This window comes from Spea bombifrons, chromosome 4 (assembly GCF_027358695.1).
Source record: "Spea bombifrons isolate aSpeBom1 chromosome 4, aSpeBom1.2.pri, whole genome shotgun sequence".
In the NCBI taxonomy this organism is placed as follows: domain Eukaryota; kingdom Metazoa; phylum Chordata; class Amphibia; order Anura; family Pelobatidae; genus Spea; species Spea bombifrons.
The window spans coordinates 7,333,896-7,358,366 of NC_071090.1; the positions used below are offsets into that span (position 1 = coordinate 7,333,896).

At 39.2% G+C, this 24,471-nt stretch overlaps 1 protein-coding gene across 1 annotated transcript in view; it reads left to right on the top strand.

Annotated features, from left to right (window-relative positions):
- Positions 1-24,471, top strand: part of VWF (von Willebrand factor) — a 67,057-nt gene that overhangs the window by 13,564 nt on the left and 29,022 nt on the right. Inside the window, exons 12-30 of the mRNA XM_053463565.1 lie at positions 423-561; positions 2,206-2,306; positions 3,301-3,496; positions 4,113-4,328; positions 5,652-5,892; positions 6,322-6,422; positions 8,759-8,919; positions 11,392-11,495; positions 14,547-14,685; positions 15,819-15,953; positions 16,711-16,857; positions 18,158-18,298; positions 19,154-19,267; positions 19,761-19,917; positions 20,547-20,705; positions 21,164-21,299; positions 21,887-23,268; positions 23,414-23,533; positions 23,749-23,892. Of these exons, the coding sequence (XP_053319540.1) occupies positions 423-561; positions 2,206-2,306; positions 3,301-3,496; positions 4,113-4,328; positions 5,652-5,892; positions 6,322-6,422; positions 8,759-8,919; positions 11,392-11,495; positions 14,547-14,685; positions 15,819-15,953; positions 16,711-16,857; positions 18,158-18,298; positions 19,154-19,267; positions 19,761-19,917; positions 20,547-20,705; positions 21,164-21,299; positions 21,887-23,268; positions 23,414-23,533; positions 23,749-23,892 (4,033 nt within the window). The remainder of the gene's footprint in view (positions 1-422; positions 562-2,205; positions 2,307-3,300; positions 3,497-4,112; positions 4,329-5,651; positions 5,893-6,321; positions 6,423-8,758; positions 8,920-11,391; positions 11,496-14,546; positions 14,686-15,818; positions 15,954-16,710; positions 16,858-18,157; positions 18,299-19,153; positions 19,268-19,760; positions 19,918-20,546; positions 20,706-21,163; positions 21,300-21,886; positions 23,269-23,413; positions 23,534-23,748; positions 23,893-24,471) is intronic.

Below are 24,471 nucleotides of genomic sequence, written 5' to 3' on the forward strand. Positions count from 1 at the left end.
ATACCACTATGCAGTATGAAGGGCCAACCATGGTAACCCTAATAATGCATATTTTATTAGGTGTGGGGAATTTCACGAAATCTCAAGGGATTTACCTATGCAGTATACAGGGCCAACAGGAGAAAATACTGTTTTTTTTTTAAATTAATACGACATCTTTCAGCATTTTGAATATCTGGAGAAGGGCACTTTTGGCTTAGGAAGATGCTTAGAGGATTGGCTAATACAGAGGTATTTAAGAGCTCCTAGAAAAAAAAGGGCATCAGGGGAGGAAAGAAGGACAGAGGTCCCTTAGGAGTATGGCTAAAAAACTCTGAGATAATAAAGTGTGTATCTAATACTGACATTGTTAATAATGTTGGTGGGATGTGAACTATTTTATTGCATTATTTGTATTTACTTTTATTTTTATTATTCTTTAGTGTGCTGATGACCCTGATGCCGTATGTATCCGTTCTGCTTCTGTACGCCTTCAGGACATGCAAAATATAACCGTAAAGCTGAAGCACGGCGGGGTTGTCTCCCTTGATGGTCAGGACGTCCTCCTTCCTTTACTACATGGTAATAAAATGAAACACAGACAGAGAAGCCTACAATATTTGTAGCTACAACTTTCCTGCCACTAATTGAACCCCCACACTATCCCTCCTCTTTCTCCATACCTCATTCCCTATAGATTGTAAGCTCTCGAGCCGAGTCCTTTTTACCTAATGTATCGGTTTGTCTCAGTCTGTCAGTTCTAGTTTATAATTTCTGTGGAATATATAGGTTGTACGAAACGCTGCGTAAATTGTTAACGCTATATAAATAAAAGATAATAATAATAATAATAATAATCACCATCATACATTCTGGCTAAAATATGGGGAAAGCCAATATCCACTTTGTAATTTTGTAAAATATAATAACTGATGATGATCTTAATTATTTAAATTATATGTGTAAAGGATATACCGTATTGGCTCGGATATAGGCCGCCCCCGTATATAGGCCGCACCCTAAAAGTTTGGTGCTTTTTTAAAGAAAAAGTTTTTTTCTTTAAAAAAGCACCAAAAAAACATGCTGCCACTCTGTCCCCCCCCCCAAGATATGCTGCCACTGTCCTCCCTCCCCGAGATATGCTGCCACTGTCCTCCCTCCCCGAGATATGCTGCCACTGTCCTCCCTCCCCGAGATATGCTGCCACTGTCCTCCCTCCCCGAGATATGCTACCACTGTCCTCCCTCCCCGAGATATGCTGCCACTGTCCTCCCTCCCCGAGATATGCTGCCACTGTCCTCCCTCCCCGAGATATGCTACCACTGTCCTCCCTCCCCGAGATATGCTACCGCTGTCCTCCCTCCCCGAGATATGCTACCGCTGTCCTCCTCTACCCCCCCCCCCGGAATTACCGGAGCAGACTCCCGGGTGTCTTGCGTGGCCGGCAGGGGACGTCTACGCAATACAACTTCCTGTCCCGGCACCGGAAGTTGTATACGCGTATTGCGTAGACGTCCCCCGCCGGCCCCGCAAGACACCCGGGAGTCTGTTCCGGTAAGTCCGGGGGGGGGCGGTCCACACGATGCGCTTAGACAACCTCCCGTGCCGGCACCTCCTCCCGTGGGAAGTGCTGGCAGGGGAGGCTTTCTGAGCGTATCGGGGAGTAGGATGCAGGTCCCCTGCACCGCTGCGGGGATCTGTATCCTAACCCCACTGCCTGCCCGGCGCTCGGGACTGCATGTCCCGGGCGTCGGGCGCTAGACCCCGAATATAGGCCGCACCCCCACTTTAAAGATTTAAATTGGGGGGAAAAAGTGCGGCCTATATTCGAGCCAATACGGTATTTGTGTCACATGACAAGTAAGTGTTCCATGTAAAACGAGGGATAAGGAAAAAAAGATACTCGATTAATGAATTAATTTTCGTAAAGGCTTTTGGTATTCAAAAGTACTGAGAACAATGTGTGGCTTCAAAAAGGTTTGGTTACAAAAATGTTATCTTTAGCAGAAAATGCAATCTGTTAAATTAGATTTAATGTTTACGTTATCAAAAGTGGAACCTGAAATAATAAAACTTAAACTAATAAGCTTTTGTGACTGTATGAATAATTAGTTACTATTTGTAGTAAATATATGTATATATATATATATATATATATATATATATATATATAAATAAATTAACATATGTTAATGAAGCATTAATGAAACTGAGTATTTTCTTCAGGTCCCCTCCGTATCCAGACCACCGTGATGTCCTCAGTACGGCTCTCTTACAAAGATGATCTACAGATTGATTGGGATGGACATGGAAAACTTTTAGTAAAGGCAAGACATTTAGAAATCCATATTTATTAAATTATCTAGAATATTTTATTTGTTTTTTTTTTCATATTTGAACATCAGCTTTTGTTTAAGGGGGAATGACTCAAAATGCATTTTAGAAAAACATTTGTGTATGCACAAAGCCAATTCTAATGGTTTGACTCCTTATCATACTACATTGTGGTAAACAATAGAAAGGTTCTGTCTTAATTACTCATCTGGACACTCCGTCTAATGAAAGTCTATGGAGGAACGGACTTCTGTAAATTCATTAAAGAATCAGCTCCGAATGGTGTTTAAGAAGGAAAGACACCCAAGATATAACATGACTGACAACAATGACGGCCTCCAGGTCTACAGATAAAGGGAGTTTATTGGAACAAAGTGAGATAAAGTCAGGTTTTGCCGACCGACATTACTGTGTACAGCGCTGGGGGGTTATTACTGTATACAGCGCTGGGGGTTATTACTGTATACAGCGCTGGGGGTTATTACTGTATACAGCGCTGGGGGGTTATTACTGTATACAGCACTGGGGGGTTATTACAGTATACAGCGCTGGGGGTTATTACTGTATACAGCGCTGGGGGTTATTACTGTATACAGCGCTGGGGGGTTATTACTGTATACAGCGCTGGGGGTTATTACTGTATACAGCGCTGGGGGTTATTACTGTATACAGCGCTGGGGGGTTATTACTGTATACAGCGCTGGGGGTTATTACTGTATACAGTGCTGGGGGGTTATTACTGTATACAGCTCTGGGGTTTATGGTGAAGAAGAAAACTATACTCCTAACACTTTCAAAGCTTGTCTATCAAAGCATGTTACTCACTGCCATCTCTCTCAAAAGAGGTGGGATGAATGGGCGATAAAGGAAGAGACTGCTTGTTGTGTTTGTGAAGCTAGAACGATAACCAAAAAATGATGACATTATCATAAGTAATGAATACACTGACTCTAACCATATCTCACTCAATGGCTTGTCCGACTCCAGGTGTCACCAACGTACTCAGATTACACAAGCGGTCTTTGTGGAAACTACAACGGCAACCAAGGCGATGACTTCCTCTCGCCATCTGGGCTCGTGGAGGCGAGTGTGGAGGACTTTGGGAATTCCTGGAAACTCAGCGGAGATTGCACAGATCTGCTAAAACAAGACCGAGATCCATGTAGTCTAAATCCCAAACGAGGTAACCGATGAATAATTAGTGAAAAAAAGACACTATGACATTATTATGTTATGGCACAGAGTCCGTAGATGTCTCGTTATTTCACTTGGGTGATTGGACACTCCGGTAAATGAGATCTCGGTACTCAGAAGCGGCAGGTTGCTGGAAGAAGGCAATATTTACATATGATGTTACTGCGTGTGAAATTATCCAACCTGTATTTGAAGGTCTCAGTTGCATTGGAGAAATCAGCGGATTGCCTATATTTACTGCTCTTACTACATCGCTGTTGGAACAAGCAGAAATTCCAATCATGACTGCCAATGCCCATTAAGAGAGTAAAGCATTGATGTGTGTGTATAGAAATGGCAGCTACCGTTTGCCTAAATGTTTACGTTTATACACTGAATGGTTCTTACTGGCAGGGCCTGACTGGTGATGTCGAGGCGGCCCTGGCACTTTCAGGCCAACGGGCTCCCAATGACGTCGGTGCAGCCGACAGACGGATATGTGCGGCTACGTTTTTATGCGTACCCAGCCACAGATCTGCTGCTGAGGTGGCACATTGGGTTAGTGTGTGGTTCTGTATGCCACAGGTCCGGTGGAGCCAGATGACCAGTATGTTGGTTTTTTTTAGCCAGGTATGCTGAAGACGTATGCTTCGCCATTATGACATCTATTTTCCAACCCTGCCATCACGAGGTGAACCCTGCACCGTATCTGAAGAACTGCCGTTACGATGTTTGCTCATGCGCAGATGGGAAGGAATGTATGTGTTCTGCTCTTTCAACCTACGCCATAGCCTGCTCTAGAAAAGGCATCGTGATTGACTGGCGAACTCCAGAATTCTGCCGTAAGTGACTTTTAGATTTTTGTAATGTTTACCGGTTTCGTCTTTAATATACAGACAGGAAATATTAAAGAGAAATTGGGCCTATTATATATATTTTTTATATAAATGAACTTATATTCAATATTTTTTTTAATGTACCTTTCCTGGGTTAGCATCAATGTGCATGAATTTGTAAAATTCTGACGGTCCTGTAGCAGAAAAATCTAAAATAATGATTATGGATGCATTCAATCTTGCCTAAAATCACATAATTGAATACTGACCGACTTATATAAACCCTGTTAAAGGCGCTGTTCCAATTAGACACAAATTGTGTTCTCCATCATGTATAGCAAACAAACCTCAGCCGGTTTAATCACATCAAAAGAACACAGAAGTATTTATGAAGCTTTTTTTGTTTGTTTCCATAGTAACAACCAATTAGTCCCTGCTTTTGCATCACATGACAGTTTAGTATTCCCTTTATAAATATGGCATGGTTAAAGAATTATTTCTATAAGCAGGGTAGACATTCAAAAGCAAGGAGATATATGTTTCTAATGCCCCATTTAGTCAAGCAAGTGTTAAATCCAGCAGAGCAAGTGTAACAGCACCTTTACTTACAGGAAGTCTGGACAAATGTAGCCAAAAACTGTAATTATCATAAAGAATTGGCAAATAAAAATGACCATAAAGATAATTAAGGGCAGTCTTGACACTTTAAGCCCTTTGGCTACCAAATGATGAATGCTTGCCCGCCATCTGGATACAAGCAGCGGCATGTTACATTTCTATACTCTTCCCAATTTGTGGCCACACACTGTAGGACCTGATCTTCTTGGAACATTAGCGTGGTTACGTGTGTGGCGGTATCGGCAACCAGCGCACCTAGCATTTGCCGTGTGTGCCAGATGGCCAGTCCGGCCGGGAATCATTGTTATAATAAAATGATTATTGTGCAAAAATCAAGGTCATTCTTTTAAAATATGGTAGTTATTTATGATGATATTTTTTTTTACAAATGTAATCATTCTGCTATTAATAGGCATTGAGACAGATGATAAATTGCATTGTTCACACTGAACCTTGAGCGCCATCTGGTGTAGTGTTTACAGAACTGCAACAAAATGTTTTTTACTTTTTGTTTACACATCACGTTACATCCTAAGAATGTTCAATGAAAACATGTCAACGTTAATATTTCTGAGTTTGTTTAGTTAAAACTGCAGGTGAAAAAAAGAGACATTTACTTTTGACAAAGATCAGCTTCTCCAATCTGAAAATGAATCCGATTTTTAAGCGACCACACATGTAATTCACGGGGGGTTTGCATTTTTGTTATAGCTGTCAAGTGTTCAGAAGGAAAAATCTACCAACAATGTGGAAGTCCGTGCAACCAAACCTGCAGATCCTTGTCTCTGCCTGATACAGACTGTAAGGAGTTTTGTATGGAGGGATGCTATTGCCCCCCTGGACTGCATGTCAACGAATACAATGAATGCGTACCCAAATCAGAGTGTTCATGCTATTATGACGGAGAGCTTTTTCAGCCTGATGACATTTTTTCGAACCATCACTCCATGTGGTAAGTGAACTTAAGATCCTCAAAATGTTTCCTTCTAAGAATCTCAAAGTTTTACCGTTCAGAACTGGTTATAGAGTTGCGTCTATCTCTGTTATGTCATCGTTACATCAATATGCATATGTGTTTATACACAGAATAATATTCATTTATTTTTTAGACTCTCCTCGCTGTTCCTTCTTTTCATTTTCCTTTGTAGAAAGGTTTATGTCTGAAGAAACCTTATTGGCGAAACGCGTCAGGTTTTTGTGCATTTTTAATAAGAGAGTTAAATTGGCAGCACTCTGTGTTCTCATTTTTTACGCTACATAAATGTTATTATTTTTTATTTTTTTATAATTATGTATGAAAATGTATTTTGTTTTCAATGCAAACTAGCCATGTCTATATCCGATGTAGTGTATTAATCATTATTGTCGTGCTTCTCTTTAGTTATTGTGAGAACGGGCTGATGCACTGCAGTACCAATGAAGTACCCGGCGCCTACTTTTCAGATGATTTCTTCGCTCAAGAATATCGACCATCGGCGAGAGGTCTGTTTACATGCTATGCTGCCTACCGTTAAAAGTATAGTAAATTGTTACATGGGTAAATAAGTCCCAAACTAAAGTTCTCTAGTCATTATTGTTATTATTTATTGTTTTATGTAGCACCATCAAATTCCATAGCGCTGTACAATGGTCAATAGTCAGACCTCCCTCTATCGTGCGCAGTTCTAAAGACCACAACTCCAGAAATCCGTTGATATTCTGGAGAGATCTCAGAGAAGGGTTACTAAGAAGGTACATGCTGGATAACAAATATTAGGCAAGACTAAAGGGGGGGCTACATGGTCTGATTGGTTCTTACCTGCTGTCAAATTCTATGTTTTTATGGCACCAATTGATAAATTGTTAACAATGTTCCATATATTTCTTTTTTAAAACACAAGCGTGTAAATATTCTTGATTTCTTGCTTTTAAAATACCCCCCCCCATGCCACTGGTGACAATAGATTCTCTTTATTATAGTAACTTCTAATTTTACACTTGTGGGCTTTGGATATCAGTCAAGCCTCCTAACTCTATTATCCTAAAATAAATGGCGGTGTTTAACCAACTGAGTCAGCTGTTGGCCAGAAGAAGCTTTAGTCATTGTGCGCAAGTGCCAAATATCACTTCCCATTTTATAATTTGAGAATAAGATGCCAAAAGTAACACAAGGTTGTTACAAACGATGTAGATACAGAACATGTCCATGCTGTCTCTTGATAGGACTTTGGATCCATGCTGGGAGATTAGTCCTCCTCAGCTGTTATAGTAGAGTCATTCAAGGGTCATGGACCATAGAAATGAGCAACAGAAAAAAATATTCCTCAGTTGGAATTCTTCTTTTTCCTTTTTCCTTTTTTTTTTTTTTTTAATGGAAAATAAAATTTTATTATTGTCATGGATATGATTTTGTTGATTGACGACACCATAGCTAAAAAAAAATTTTTGCTTGCGATCAAAGGAATACGGAACCATTTTTATTGGGTGGAGATTATGTTCACAGGGAGTGTTATAAACTGAACCACAATACTTTTTGCTGGTTTATTGGACTTTTTCCACCTATTCTGCTGAATTTAACACTTTCAAAACTAGAACTATCATCCATATTACAAGTGAATGCTCCAAATAATTCTTTACCTCGCTTCATTCAGTATTTTTCTGTGAACACTTATCACATAGACAATTTAAAGGCGGACGCTATTATACAAAGATGGGTGAGACAAACTTAACGAAGTCTAGGCTTTGACTTACTAAGCCTACCTAATAGTGCATGGGTGCTCCAAAGCATCTGAAGATTTTGTTCACTTGGACCACTACCAAGAAAAAAGCTCCATAGACATAAGAGACGGATCCTGCCCAAAAAATGGCCTTGGACAAATGAAACAGAAGGCAAAATTTGTGTGCAACCTACAGGCCCAGATGTTAGTTTCCACCACCATCATTGTGCTTGTTAGTGAGTTAGAGCTGGTCCACGGTTGAACCGTTACACTTGAGGCGAACCCGCGAGAGATCCCCTAAGACAGGAATAGAATACAAAGACGTATGAGTCTAGCTCACCTGAGAATGGACAGCCCTATGGTGTGTCCCCACTCTGGGGTATTTTATGTTTTAGTTTTCTAGAGGAGAATTCAGTATCAACATATAAATTTAATCCCACCTACAAGGGTAGCCCAGAACCAAAAGGTAAGGCACATTTCCTCTGCACATGGTGAAGTAACAGTCCCAGATGTATGTTTAGCCTCCATGGGCCTCGTTAGTGGAGTGCGGTTGGTGTTCTTCTAAGCTTCATAGGGCAGTCTATTACTCACAGTCCATTGAAGGTAGAGGCTGTCTTATACTTCTTTGTATGATATTTCTCCCTTAAAGGATCTCTTGGGGTTCACCCAACTCATGGTAAGTACAAACATGGACCTTCTTGCTCACTTATGCCTAGAATGACACGTACTGCATGTTACTGGTGAGGTCCATGAATTGTGACATTTGTGCCTGGTGTTGTTGGCTCTCTCAGACAGTGGTAAGTTGGTTTGTGTTTCAGGTGAGCCCAAACATGGACTTTTATGCCCACTTGTGCCTAGATGATTCTAATAGCTCCCTACTGACGAGGCTCATAATATGTAAATGTGGCTAGTTTACCAATTTCACAAACATTTGCCTGGCATTTTGATTTTGGGTAGGATCAGTCTGACATGCTGCTGGACAGCCCCCCCCCCCAAAGAAGTATCAAAATGTGTCATGTGATGACTGATTTATACATTTATATTTGCTTTTGGTATATATGTGATCAGCAACACAATCCTACACTTGTTTTTAACTCTTTGTAATTGACTCTCTTTCTACAGTGAAAAGAAGTCTTACCTGCAGACCTCCGCTGGATAGGTTTATTTGCCCTGCCAATGATCCAAAAGCCACCGGGTTAGAATGTGCCAAAACCTGCCAGAACTATGAGCTGGAATGCATGAGCCATGGCTGTGTATCTGGATGCATGTGCCCCAAGGGATGGGTAAGAGAACAAGGATCATTGTCCATGCAAGGTCCAGCATTCTATAATGTGTAGGACCAACCCGGTCGAAGTTGTGTTTCGCATGAGCTGAAATGTTCAGCTTTACTGTAAACGTGAATAGGAAGGAGAATCTAAGGAAACGTAGAAATTTCTCAAAAATTCAAGATGTGGCCCCAAATGGTTTTGTAAACAGAGCATAGATAGAAAATGGACCAGGCTTTAGCAGAAAGCGAAGTAAACTTTTGGAAATGGGTGTGGCTTGGTAAAAAGTTGATATATAGAATGGGAGGAGTCAGCATTAAGCCACTCCCCTTGTATTGCCCAGAAAATATAAAGGCCCCTTCCCCATACTAACTCTTTTACTCAACCGTTTCTCGCCTTAATAAATAGGACATAGTAAAACTAAAATAAAAGTAATTTGGAGCTACCATTCATGTGAGCCATTGCTAAATGTTCCTCTATGTAAAGGGTCATGTGATACATTGGATACATAGTACAAAGATCTATACTGAACAAAGGTGGGGCAGATTATTTCATGTGGGGGCAATTAGCAGAAGACTTCTATTGGCTTCCATGGTGAGTCCTACTTAGAGTTTTGCTCCAAAACTGCTCATGATAATTATGGGCATTTCCGAAAAAGTGCAAAACTCCCAAACCTGTCTGCGAACCACCATCTTTTTTTCATTAACGGGAATGGCTTTGCATGCCAACGAAAGCAAATGCCATCTCACAGTCGGCTATGGCCGAGTAATTTTGGCACAATGTATGTATTGTACTTTCTATAACCTTCACCTAACGAGGAACCTTCATTATTTTAATATTCTTTAGACTTCTTTGTCTGCTGAATTAGAGTAAATCTCCGATAATTAAAGTTTTTTTTTAACTCCTTCCTACCGACAGATGGAATTAATCCAGTGTGCGTACAGTAGAAGTGACAAGTGATTTATGTTACCAAGAAGGAGAGAATCAAAGTCACATCTGGAATTCTGTGAGGTCCCAGCTTTACCCATTTTTATATATGGGTTGTCTGAGGCAGAGAGGTCAGGGAACTTAGCACAGTTTCTTAATGGCTCAACTCAAATATAAACCCTCTGTCTTAACTTAAAATGACTTTTTTTTTTTTTAACCAGCAGGACGTATCACCTTTCTTGTTCCTTTACTGGAAAACAATTAGCTACTAAATGACGAAACAGGAAAAAAACCAAAAACCTAATAAGATCTTAAAACAAAAAAAATAATATGTGATTTTTTTCCCCATTACAATAAAATGCATTTTTTTTACTTTTAAAGTCAGGGCATGAGTTTAGTAGTAAGTGTATAGAGGGCCTTAGGGTTCAGATGGCATTGCTTGGATTTTTTGACCATAGATTCATCATGACTTCATATTATTATTATTTATTGTTTTATATAGCGCCATCAAATTCCATAGCGCTGTACAATGGGTGGACAGGACATAACGAGCAGTAGATAACATAACAATTTGACTTACACGCTACCCGCGCTACTTCATCTAGAATATTTTTTTTCTTGTGCTCAACATCCCCCAGTTAAATATCCAAACAGAAATAGTATCTTTTATCTTTGATTCCTTATTATTTAGCGAATAATCACCTTATTATTGAATGTTACTTTCTCACCACTAGGTGGCAGCAAAATACCAGGAACATGCGTTAAAAGCTCATTGATTAATTATTGAAATTTACTGTATTAATCCTGCCTTTCGTTTTTTTGGAATGTGTTATACAAAGTCATGCGCGTTACATTGAAATAATTGGGAGGATATTTATCCAAAACCGAAACTCACAAAAATATCTCACATTCTCTTTTTTATTTTTTATTTACCAATATTTGTGTGTATGGACCAGGGCCGTCTCTTTTTTGTATTAGAATCCACAAATTCTCCCTTTTGAGATTGCGTTGAGCAACAGAGATCCCTCTGGTATGCAGAATGCGCTCCTATAGGTTAAAAAGCTGCACTTTAAGGTGCAATTAAAATAAAGCATCTGCAGATCTTTCCTTACGCCAACAAACACATAATTATGATGAATTCTTTTGAATACTTTTGCAGGTATATCACTTTTAACAAGTAAAACCTTGGCCTTGTGATAGGATCTTACTACACAGTATGTATAACCAAACCAAATGTAGCCCCAGACTCCCCTTATAAATGGAATATTACATAAGAATATAGAAGGACCACAAAATGGATCCATGATGCTTTTTTTTTTATCAAGACGTCTGCCGCACACATTGTTGGAGCTGCAATCTCACCCCAAAAAACATTGTCCCTGCTAACAAGCCAAATTTGCTCTATTGCTCCAATATCCCCTTGCCGACCACCCTTTTTACCCAAACGAGCAGGGCTTGGGCTTTCCTATAGATGACCATCTCACCCAGTAACTCTTATCATGTGTGGTGAGACCCTGAGTGAGATATTTACCTATTTTTTTATTTTCAATGTAAAATATTTAGGTTCGTCACAATTCAAAGTGCGTGGTGCCTGAGAGGTGTCCATGTTTCCATGCCGGGAAAGAGTATGCTCCAGGAGAAGATGTGAAGATTGACTGCAACACTTGGTAAGAGACAGTACAGAATCATTTTAAAATTATCATATTTTTCTCCTCCCCCTCTTCCCGGTTTAATGTTTATTTTAGGTAAATTTAGTTTATCAAAGTTTGTGGTCCAATGAAAAACCTACATGTATAAAATGTGTCCCTTTCAAATGATACGTTCACCAAAGAGTTTGAAGTCCGACATTAAGGACAATTAAGCCTCGTTGGATGTCGAGGGTATCTCACATTTCTTTCTTGGTCAAAAATCGTCGACTTCCCCTGACATCCTCTTGAGTTAAGACTCGGACTTGAGTTGAGCATACTTAGGTCAACTGTAAATAAATCATTTATTGAACAAAGGAAGGTCCCAAAGGGCAATTGCCAAGCTTAGCCTTTGTAGTAGGCCTCCCCCCCAAAAAAAAACAAGTACACTCCAAAGTTACTAATTGAAGGATTATCACCCAAGAACGGACAACCTCTTGGTTGATGATGGACCGCCAACGGCGCCACACGCTCACCCGATCCCATAATACATTTCAGTCCGAAGCCTAGGGCTGGACTGATGATGCCAAGGTGACCCTGGACCTTGAAGTCCAGTGGCCACCTGATGAGGTAAGCGTGGCGACGGCTGGATATACGCGGCACCCGGCAGATCGGGTGAGCGTGTGGCGCCGTTGGCGGTCCACATAGCTTGACCCAAGCTTGACTTTGATGTGTACCTGGGCATGGGTCTGCAGATCTACCGATACATCATATTCTCCCAAGGTACTGAGTCCTATTTAATAGAAAAGGTGGATAGCAGTTAGGAGCTATTATTTAACTGCAACACCCTGGATAAAGTTGTCGGGAGACACAGTTCAATACCAGCTGGCAAGCAATAGATTTAACACCGCTTTCCTTAGATTGCTTGCAGAAAGGTTTATATTAAGCAGCTCCCTGCCAGATGGGAACACCTGCGCAGACAACAAAAATACATTAAAGGTGTTATGTTTGGCGTGTGGGGATATTGCACAGTGGTGTGACTGCAGCCTTTTCCTGTGATTTCTGGGAGGCCCGAATTTGAGACTAATGTTCTGTTTTAGGCAGTTAGAATTTCGGTATTCACAATGTTTAAGTGTTAAAAGTGTTAAAGGGACACTAATGCTTCTTAACTGACGAGGACCTTGGCTCCTGACTCTACGATGAGACCGAGGACTGATTAAGGTCTGAGTCCTAACATCTGAAAAAACAGGCAGACTTAATGGGCCGAATGGGTCTAATCTGCCTTGGAATGCACCCACCCCCTAAAACATGGTTTTTAGACATGAAATCCTTCTTACAAACATTAAGGATACTTATGAAGACCAAACTAATGACAAAGGTCATGGACGTGTTACTTTTCAGATGGATGTATTCTTCATAGGAAGGAATATGAACAGATTGACGCTGCTGTTGGAATGGGGTAGGGTGGGAGAGTAACAATCGTAACATCATGTGTACCAAACATCATCTACTACCAAATACTCTTTGTGCCACATTTCCACCATTTTGTTCTTGCGCGCTGCCATTTTGAAGCCCATACGCTCCCTAAAAGCTTTGAGATGCCCATGGTCTTCATTCTAGGGAGCTTCTGGGACGTAGATGCAACCCTGACCTGTTCAATAGGAGGGGATCTTAGAAGGTCCATTAATGTAAAATATTCATAAAGGTGGGGCGAGCGGTAGAGATTTGGTCTTGATGAATCAAGGCATCTCTCATTGGTCATTGACAAAACACACACAATATATTGATTTTTTAAAAAGAGACCAGCTTAATTTACACTAATTTGTTAACTTCCATTAAACGAGTGTTATTTGGCCCAATATATTTTCAACACGTAATTTTTGTATTCAATTATACATGAAAAACTCGCCAAGAATTTCTCCATAAAACTTCCCCTCCGGTCCGCAAACCCCAGAGAATCACTTGCGTCATAAAATGTTACTTTATTCTCTTTTTATGGGCCAGGTACAGCCGATTAGCGAGGCAGATAGCACTATTGGTTTGATGGTCACTATAGTAAACGGTAAACATATATCTGACCAGATCCAGTTTGTACTAAATCTACTACTAATTTGGAAATATTTCAGGAACAAATAGCTTTAAAAATACTTTTTGCGGAATGTCTGAGATATTAAGTTTCATATTTTGAGCTAAATTGGTCTTTAGAGAAACAACGTGTTTAGGAAAACGACATATTTTCAGTTATTGACGGTACATAAAAGCACGATGCAATATTTCACTTAATAAAGTGCTTTTTGTCTACAAAATAATTTAAGATCCACACGAAAACGTCTCCTACAGATCAAAATTGTTGTTTTTGGTTGCCTACCCTTTAGTTTGTCCTAAATGTAAGAGAATGACTACATTCTATGGACAAGAGAATGGAATTACCTATGAATTAGGATGAATGATGAATCATAAATGTATGATACAAGATATATTTCCATATTTATTGGTGAAAACTTTGTAAGAACAGGTTATCCCTTAAAGTGGCATAACAGAACCACCTAAGAACCTGTATAAGTAATCAGCATCGGAACTCGATGTGGCGATCATATTGGCTCTTCATTGAGTTCACCCCTGTGCTAAAAATCTAACGTTGGAATAAATAAGACAATGAAATCTGACCCAAAGATACTTAAATTGGCTACTTGGGTCATTTATTGTGTCCTAAAGAAGAAGGGGGTGTACTGCGAAGAGACGGAGGAACAATTATTTAGAAAATCATTGCCGTAATTATTAGTTTAGGAAATATGGACACTTTTTAACATTTTTGCCATTTTTACATTCTGTGTATGGTGTAAGGCAAGGTCTGTGGCTAACATTTCCCTGATCCACAAGCCTTATGTTAAAAGATCATTGGTGTTGTCCATGGCAGGATGATGGTTTAATTGACTTTGCTGTGATGTCTAGGTCTATGTATATATATATATATATATATATATATATATATATATATATGACTCCGCCTTGCCATGGTGGAAAGCTGCCAGTTGTAATACTTCTCTTTATACATCTATTCTTATCAAGCATTTTATATATTTTAACTTTCAGTGTTTGCGAGAACAGAAAATGGCAGTGTACGAAGAATGTATGTGATGCGACTTGTTCGGCTATAGGAGCTGCTCACTACATCACATTCGATGGCCTGAAATATGCTTTTCCTGGGAACTGTCAATATGTACTGGTCCAGGTAAGAGTCCGTTTATGTATTTTCAATACATCCAATGAATGGGGTGGTTGGAGGAGTATACCGTTATGTTTAAGCCAAGGATCAAAGTTTCACATGTTTAAACCAAATCAAGTATTTCTTAGGTCATGATGTGTAGATGTTGGATGTTGCCAACACTGAAGTTCATAGCATTCAAGGGCAATCGATGTCTATATGTTAGCTGCCAATCCAAAAAGTGTCACCACCACCAGCACCGCCGCCATTGCAAAGACTAAGGCATTATAAATGGAAATGTTTGAATTTGTATGAGAGTGAAATAACATCTTATTATCTATCTATTTATTGTGTTGTATGTTGCAGAAGACGAGGAGGTCACTTTACAGGTCATTGGTTAGACCACATTTAAAGTATAGTTTTATACTGGAGCCCATATCTCCGGAAGGATTTAAATGTTCTTGAGAAAGGCCAAAGAAGGGATATTTGAATGGTAGATGGTTTGCATGATCAAAATGATAATTAATGGGTAAAATTATTATTGCTCGGAGTAAAATCTAGGGAGGGAATAAAGGATAACCTTTAAAACGCTTAACATAGGATTCCACATGGAAGGAGGAGAGATGCTAGGGATAGAGGTCATCTTCTAAAACTACAGAGTTGAAGGTTTAAAAGTAATGTAAGAAACTATGATTATTAAGAGGTTGGTGAATAAGAGAAATGGCCTTCCAGAGGAGCGCTAGAGGTTAATGGAGTGAATGTATTCAAGCCAGCATGGGATAGGCATAAATGCATTGTCAACATGAGAACAAGGTTCATAGCCTTGGGGAAGACTTGATAAGTTGTGATGTCAAAGTCTATATCTCAATGAAACCTGCCAGGGTTCCTCTGTGAAATAAATTGGTTTTATTAGCCCATAAAAAGGTATACGGCTTAGAAAATGGTAAAGCCCGGGTCCTGTTTACACTCGTGGGTTAACTCTGTAGAATTTAAAAAGGGCTTTGACAAATTTGTCAACTATGGGAAACTGTTGTATTGATTTAAAGTTGTAATGCAATAGGCAAAAAAAAATCTAAACTTAATAAACAGAACCAACTTTGGATGAATTTCATGATATATAGTAAATTTTAAACACTTTTAAAATAATTTTTTTTTTTTAGGATTATTGCAATGGAGGTACAGGGACATTCCGTATTCTTATTGAAAACGAAGGTTGTGGATTATCTTTGGAAAAATGCTCCAAAAAGATTATAATTCTTTTCAGAAATGGAGAAATCTACTTGGCTGATGAACAGGTGAGTATTTTATATAAAATGCAAGATTGACAGAATGGGTTACAAGACATTAGAGCTGAAAAAACAGCCTTTGTTTCAAGTGTTCACGTAAATCTGCCATCTTGTCTGTGGATTTAAGTGCCGTAGCCATGCTCTGAAAGTACAGGAGTCGGCTGTGTCGGAAAAACCCACTTGGACCATTATTTAAACATTGAAGACCACAGGCAAGATGGCGGGCGGAAGTGGGTAAACGCTGTTTTTTCTGCTATACTGTCAAATAAACAATTCCACAGACCTGGTTGCTCAATGGTTTTCTTGGGAGTAGAACAAAATGTCATGTCACTTTCGGTGGTTTTTGTTTAGTTTCACCAAAAATCCAGAACAAGCCCTTCGTACGCCCATACTCAACTTAATCTAATAGAAGGCCACTGAACGAATTCAATGAATACATTCCAATTGATAAACCCATTCAAAGGGACAACAGTACCATAAAAAATGATACATAATGAATAATTTGTCTATTTTATTCATTCTAATGTGTAATTATTAGTATTGGGAAGTGTGTGTGGAGTGATGACAGCTGGCAGCCAATTCGGCCATTTGCCCAATGTGCCCAATGGCCGGTCTGGGCCTGAATGTATACAGTATTTCCAAATGCTTATAGGAAACAAACACATATGAACTTGAATTTATATTTATTTCTTAATTCACAGTAAATTAAGTCAGCCTTTGTGTTCCTAGTATTCCTTAACTGGAATATGCCGTGTTCTTCACTTAGGTTCACATTAAAACTCCTCCAAGAGATGATACCAATATAGAAGTCTTACAGTCTGGAAAATACTTTATCCTAATTCTCGGAAATGAGATGTATATCACCTGGGACAAGGGAACCAGGATTTATGTGACGTTAAAAGAACAATATAAGGTGGGTTTATTAAAAAAAAATGTTAATATACTTGCCGTCTTTTGTTTTTATAGCCGAGTCCATAAATATTCCTGTTTTCTATAAAAGTGTGGACAACACTTCATATTTAAAAAGTGCCATACACGCTATAATTTACAGTAGCCCATCAAAAGAGTACTTCAACTGGGGTTATATAAGCATTCTAACGGTTCCATTATGTGAAAAGACTTTCATATGACTTTAATTTCTTGAAAGACCCAGATTAAATTTATATTTAAGACCTTGCCGTTATCTACCTTGAAGCTGTACACAGAAGTGACCCTAGATGTCAGACTTATTATATTAAAATGTATAATTTATAATAATTGTAAAAGGTATCGTCACATTAAATATATAATGCATTATATCAACAATATATGTTTTCCAGTTGTCTGGTGTGCACCAAAAAATAATAATTGTTATTTCCCTGTTTCTGAGGCTTAAAATCTCTTTGGCACCCAAAAGTGTCCCCCTTTCCTTCCCTGAAGTCCCTCTTCTCTAGGAATCAGATCACTTTTCTTTTACTATGATTAGTCTTTCCAACAGATCCTCAGTATGCCTGCTTGAAAAATGCTTGCTAAAAATGCTTGCAAAAAGTTAACGTGCAAGCAGGCCGAGAGCTGATCTATTGTGTGATCAGCTGGTCAGCATCAACAAAAAATGTCTGATCCCTGCTAACAGACGGGGATCAATCACTGAAAGACCTCAAGTGCCTCCCCGCATCAATCTCCCCTCCTATACCCCATAAAAATAATAAAATAAAAAATATGTTCAAACATATTATCTTTAATTTAAGTTAATAATGGGCTGATGCAATAGTTTACAAACCCTCAAGATCCTCATCCAGAATAGTTTATTTAGCAACTTATTTAAACCCAAAAAAGGTATCTAGTGCTATATATTTTTGTAATTAAAAATGCCTTTTGAAATTCACATTGAAAAATGAGTATTTTTGGTGATGTTTTTATGTATTTAAGGTAACTATTTTCCTTCATTCTAATAATAACTACAGTTGTGTAGAGAATCTTGTTTTGGTATCATTATTGTATGAATCACATCACGAGGACTTTCAAAATGAGTACAAAAAAATAAAAGTAAGAAAAAAAAAATTGACGAGGCTAAGTGGAAAAAAAAACCTAAAACAAATTATGTGAGAGCAAAATATGTTAACGGATCGAGGAAGAATGCCAGTATGTTGTAATAACAAAACAGCGAGCAGTATAATCATTTTATGTTAGTTTAACCGCAAAAAAAATTGCGTTCCTTTTTTTTTTTTCCTCAGGATAAAGTCTGCGGCCTGTGTGGAAATTTCGACGGAATTGAAAACAACGACTTGACGAGTAGCAATAATCAGGTGGAAATTAACCCAAGCGATTTTGGAAATTCCTGGAAAGTAAATCCTCTATGTGCTGATGCTGCAAAGGTGATTATAAAGCCCGTATTGTTAAGCGTTCGCATTTTTTTATGTAAGTAAGAACATTTTTCCATCCGTTTCCATCGACTATGTAAATTTTTTTAACTCTGTGATCAATTCTTGTATATACGTAGAATTTGATGGCAGGACCCACTCAGGCCATCCAGTCTGCCCATTTTTTCCTGATCTAGAAGCTCAGACCTTAATTAGTCATTGGTCTAATCTCAGATTCAGGATCCCATGCATGGTTGAATTCCCTATTAGCCTCTACTGAGAGGTTGTTCCATTTATCTACCACCCTCTAAAGGGTAAAGTTAAACTTCCTTACATTAATTCTACACCTCCGACCCTCTAGTTTTAGATTATGACCTCTAGAATTTCTTTAGAAATAAACCTCCCACCTGTATGGTGGTAAATACTTTCACTGTGGGGGGAAAACCCTGGACAGGGCTTAAAGTAAGTACATGCTTCACTTTGATTGGTCCCTTTCCCTCTCAGAGAGAAGAGGTGGAGAGAGGAAAGAGAAAAGAAAGGGCGAGAGAAATAGGGAAGGGAGAAGAGTGAAAGAGAGAAGGAGAAACAGAGAGATGAGGGAGTGAAAAGAGAGAGAGTAAAAGATGAAGTTAGAGAGAGAGAAAGACGTATCTGAGGCAGTTCAAGCTAATCCCCCCCCCCACAATCGATTAGCAAAGATCTCTTTGGATCGTTGCTATGAGCCTGAGCAGGAAGTTGTAACACACTTCCTGTACACTTCCTTTTTTGTATTTCCAATGCATTCTGCTGAGATGGATTGATGGATGTTTTTTTTTTTTAATTAATTAGAGAATCTTGTGTTTTTACATTGTTTTTATTATTTTCTCCCAGTTTACCACAGAAAAAGCTCTATCATTATGCGAACAAAACCTTATGAAGCATGTGACAGTAGAGAACGCGTGTGACATTCTGACAGGTGAAATCTTTGCCGAATGTGCAAAAGCGGTAAGTTTTTACATTTCTGAAAATATAATGAGGCTTTTCTGAAGATTTTTTCGAATGCCTCCCTGTAACATGTATACACGAATACACGTCTTCAAGCAAGAATAATAGCAGACAACTTCCAGGGTTGGTCCCATTGGAAGTCACGCTCTCCGGCGGAGGGGAAGACCGGCTGAGGGGGTTTGGCTAGCAACGTCACAATGGAGGAAGCGAGCCCTCAACAGACTTAAAAGGGATGTTTAGGTAGAACTTGTGTGTGGAATTGGGAATTAGTGGAGCTAAACGGCCAAACCATGGCCAAATGGTTGAACTTGTGTGTAGAATTTTGAATTAGTAAAGCTAAGTGGCCAAACCATGGCCAAATGGTTGAACTTGTGCTTAGAATTGGGAATTAGTGAAGCTAAATGGTCAAACCATTTGCATGGGAGAATGGGGGTGTTATTAATAGCGTCTACTTAAAGCGTGGACCTCCTGAAACATGACTTTCCCTCTGTAGGTAAACCCAGAACCGTACTGGGAGATCTGCGTGTATGACACTTGTAGCTGTGAATCTATTGGTGACTGCGCGTGTTTCTGCGACTCCATCGCAGCTTATGCTCACGCCTGCGCTCAGAAGGGAGTCAACGTTCACTGGAGGACATCACACTTGTGCCGTGAGTAGAAAAGATCCTTGTTAAATCTAACATTGCATTTATCAGAGCCTTACAATTAGAATTCCAATCTATTCAATATTAAAAATATTATTTCCTGTAAAGGAGGATGATATCTGTATCCCCGTTAGTATAGAGTCTTTCCATCATACATGCCAATTGGAGGGTTGGTGTTCACATTGGAAGACAGGTCCTTCCTCTTATATAAGATGTTTAAAAGATCCTGACGTCAATATCTGTTGGAGCCAGTAAGGGTCACATAAGGCAATTGCCTCCAGTACTAATTTTTTTCTAGCACTTCACCAAAATCCAACAATTTGCAGCCTATATAAAATAAACCCATGCACTGGTGCTTACGGAGTAAAATTATCGGATGGTATATAAGGGCTACAGCCTTCCAGGAAAAGTGGTAGGGGTTAGTACAGTTAGGCAATTTAAACATACATGGGACAGGCATAAGGCTATCCTGATTTTAAGATGAGAACATAAGGAAAAATCGTCAGACCAGATGAGTTCTGGTCTGGTCCAATTTCAAGGTATTCTTTCTTTTACAAGCAGATTTTTATTACATTACATTATTCTTAATGACTATTTTTTAAACAATTATAACTAATTTATGTATTTTAATTTAGCACAAAGCTGTGAAGAGAAGAATAAGAAGGAGTTGGAATACGTATGTGAGTGGCGATACAACAGCTGTGCATCTGCATGTCCCGTGACATGCCAGCACCCTGAGAAAGTAGACTGTCCCCTTAAGTGTGTGGAGGGGTGCCACGCATACTGTCCTCCGGGTAAGTTATGACATCATCATGACAACATTATGACATCAATCATTATTAAAGTATATATGATGGCTGGAGCGTTCCCTTTATAATCAGAAGTCTACCTTTCAATTTGCCGGACACTGATTGCAAACCATTGGCTTGTGAGATGACCATACCTGGAAACACTCCAGTTTTACTCCAGAGGTTTCAGGAATCTCAGGTGACTACTGGACATCCAAGACAATCTTTAATCTGTAGGGATGTGTGTGTGTGTGGGGGGCCGTTTGGCTCCACTGCCTAATGCCCTGATGCCGCCTAGCCATTCTTTCTCCTATTAGGGGATAGTCCTATTTCCCCAACCCAGCTTCAGCATCTCACTGGTCATGTATAGAAAAGAATAAGAGATATACAGGGGAAACATAGCGTGGAAGTTCATAGGTATGAAAGAGGCATATACTATTGATAGTTATCATTCTTTTTAACAGGTAAAATACTTGATGAAGTATCAGAATCATGCGTCCACCCAAGCGAATGCCCCGTGTGTGTTGTTGAAGGTCGACATATACCCCATGGACAGAAAGTTATTTTGAACCGAGACGACCCACTGCGTTGCCAGTCTTGGTAATAACATTAATTGTATATTTCATGGGGCAGATTTATTTCTTTTATTAAATTGTGCAACAAATGCTATAAAACAAGGTTATTTATGCAGAACACAGTTACCTCTAATGAATTGACTGCAATTATTATATTCAGACATGATAAAAGCTTGAATTTTTTTCCCTAATGGGCTCTAAAGCTATAAATACTTTATATATAAAGGATAAGCATTGGATAATGTCTGGGCAGTTCATTTTTTTAGTTGTAGGCAGAATTCTGTATGAATTAAGCGATGGTTAAGCGGACTTAAACATCATATCCTTGGACCTAAATGAGTTAGAATATTTTAACCCACCTCCGTGCTATAAGCTCCTTTGCCAGTGAAAAATGTCATGTCAACGTCTATCGCTAATGGTATGGATGCACTTGTACAGGACCGCAGAACTGGTTGAGCTCTAGGACATATATATATATAAACATTTCACTTATCAGACTTATAAGACTTGGGAAAGCAATCTGTTTTCACTGTCCATTTAAAACCTGAAAACCACATATTTATTCCATTGCTATTCTCATTAAAGTCTGTTTTGATGTCATCTCTGTTACAGTCATTGCGAAGGAAGAAACCTGCAGTGTACCGATTGCCCAGTAGATATCATAACCACACCAAGCCCTACGCTTCAACCACATGACTTAACAACTACTCTGGAACCTATAGTGGAGGAAGGAACGTACGAATGCAATAAAATGATGGACCTGGCTTTCCTGGTCGACGGTTCTTCCAAACTTTCCGAAAGCGACTTTGAGACCGTTAAGGCATTTATTGTTGGCATCATGGAAAAAATTCATATCTCGCAAAAGAGAATCCGCGTATCGGTCGTGCAGTATCATTCTTTGTCAACGCCCAAGTTATTCGGCCTCAACGAGAACAAGAAGCTCTCAGAGCTGGTTAAGAAAGTGAAAAACATGAAATACTTTGGTAGCCCGACTTCATCTACCTTCGAGGCACTTAAGTATGTTTCTCATTACGTGTTCCCCGAAGCACCAAGAGACAACGCGCCCAAAATTGCAGTCCTGTTGACAGCGAGTAGCTCCCCGAAGAGCATATCAAGTTTAATGAAGACCATTATGAAGAGGAAGATCACGGTTATTCCGGTTGCTATAGGCCCACATGTCAAAATGGATGATATAAACTTAATTAAAAGTAAATCTCCCATGAATAAACCATTTATTCTAGACAGCGCCTCTGAACTACTGGACCGAAGAGACGAAATTATTGATTATTTGTGTGACTTGGCACCAGATCCAACAAGAGCACCCGTACTGTTCCCAGCTCCCACAAAACCCCCCAGCATAACTACCCCACAAGTGAAGGCTACCATTCCGCCTATCAAACTGGTTCCTAAACCTTCACCAAAGGACGGCGTCATTGATATTGTGTTTATAGTTGAAGGTTCGGATAAAGTTGGCGAGGTCAACTTTAACAAGACCAAGACTTTCCTCGAAAACGTGATTCAGGGTATGGATATAAGCGAAGAAACGATTCACATCACCATCATACAGTATTCATTCACTATAATTGTAGAGTATACCTTCACCGAGAGACAATCCAAGAAGGACATTATCGAAAGTATACGAGAAATGAAATTCCGGGGTGGAAATGCAACCAATACAGGAAAAGCCATTAACTACGTCAGCGAGCAGACATTCACAACGAAAACTGGAAGCAGGGATCAAGTTTCGCATTTGGCTTATTTGGTAACAAGTACCCCACCATCGGATGTCATTACTCAGGTTGATTCGAGCATAAACTTTGTTCCCATAGCTGTAGGCTCAGATATCGACATCCGTGAATTTGATCTGATCACGTCGCGGGACAAAGTGATAAAGATTGACGATTACACACTACTCATTAACGAAGCACCAGATTTGGTGCTAGAAACATGTTGTTTAAGCCAACATATAAAACCAACGGTATCCTTACAAACAGGTAAGACATCACCTCTACATGGTTTTATTATATCACTTCATTATACAAACTATATCTATCTATCTATATTTATTCTGGGATTTAAATCCAGAATAGAGAAAATATGAAGGATTATTTGATACTTGATACATACATTTTCTTGCAGTTCAGTGCGTCAAACCTATGGATGTGATATTCATCCTCGACGGGGGTTCAAATGTCAGTCCACCACAGTTCGAAGAAATGAAAACGTTTGTGAAGACCTTTATCAATAAAGTCGATATTGGTAAGGAATTACTGACCATACCTTTATTGAGATTGATGATCAAGAAAAGCAAAACCTATGTGGAAGTAACTGAATCTGTTATTGGCCATATTGTTGTTTTTTCACAAAATCTTTGTAGATTTGGCAGTATGGTGTTGTGGTATTTAAACATTCTTATAACATAAAATATATATATTATTATTATTATTATTATTATCATTATATCTTGTTTTTAGGGTATGATGCAACACAAGTAGCTGTCCTTCAGTATGGAATGACAAACACCCTAGAAATTGCCTGGACAGACCCTCAAGACAAAGCAAGCCTACTCCACGCGCTAAACAACATTCAGAAAAGAGAGGAGGGTCCTGGCAGAATAGGTGAGTATCTAATGAATGAACAGGCAAGTGAGTGTTCATTAGCGGTAAAATATTTACTGTGTGCGATATAACGGTACGCAGGGGCAGGCTAGCAACTCAGTTATGGGCCAGCCATGCAAGGTTGCAGCCCAAAATACATACAGCAGAGATTTATTTTATAATGATGTATTTGTGTTTAAATATATATATGTTTATGTATAGTGTTAGAGTCAGAGGGTGTGTGTCGGTGTATGTTGTTTGTGCGTGGATGTATATGAGTGATGTTAGCGTGTGTGTATGGTGTTGTGTGTGTTGCTGTATGGCATTAGCATGAGTGTGTATCTCTGTATGTAGTGTTAAAGGGTGAATGGTATTAGCATACATGTGTGTTACTGTACGGTGTTAATGTTAGTGAGCATATGATGTTAGAATGTGTGTCTCCGTTATGGTGTCGTGTTAGATTGTGTAAGTAAATGTGTTAGTATATGGTGTTACCATGTGTGTGTGGATGTCAGTGGATGATGCTATTGTAAGGGTTAGTGGTGCATAGACGGGTGAGAGGAGGAGGTGTTTAGGTGCATCGTGGTTGAGCGAGTCGGT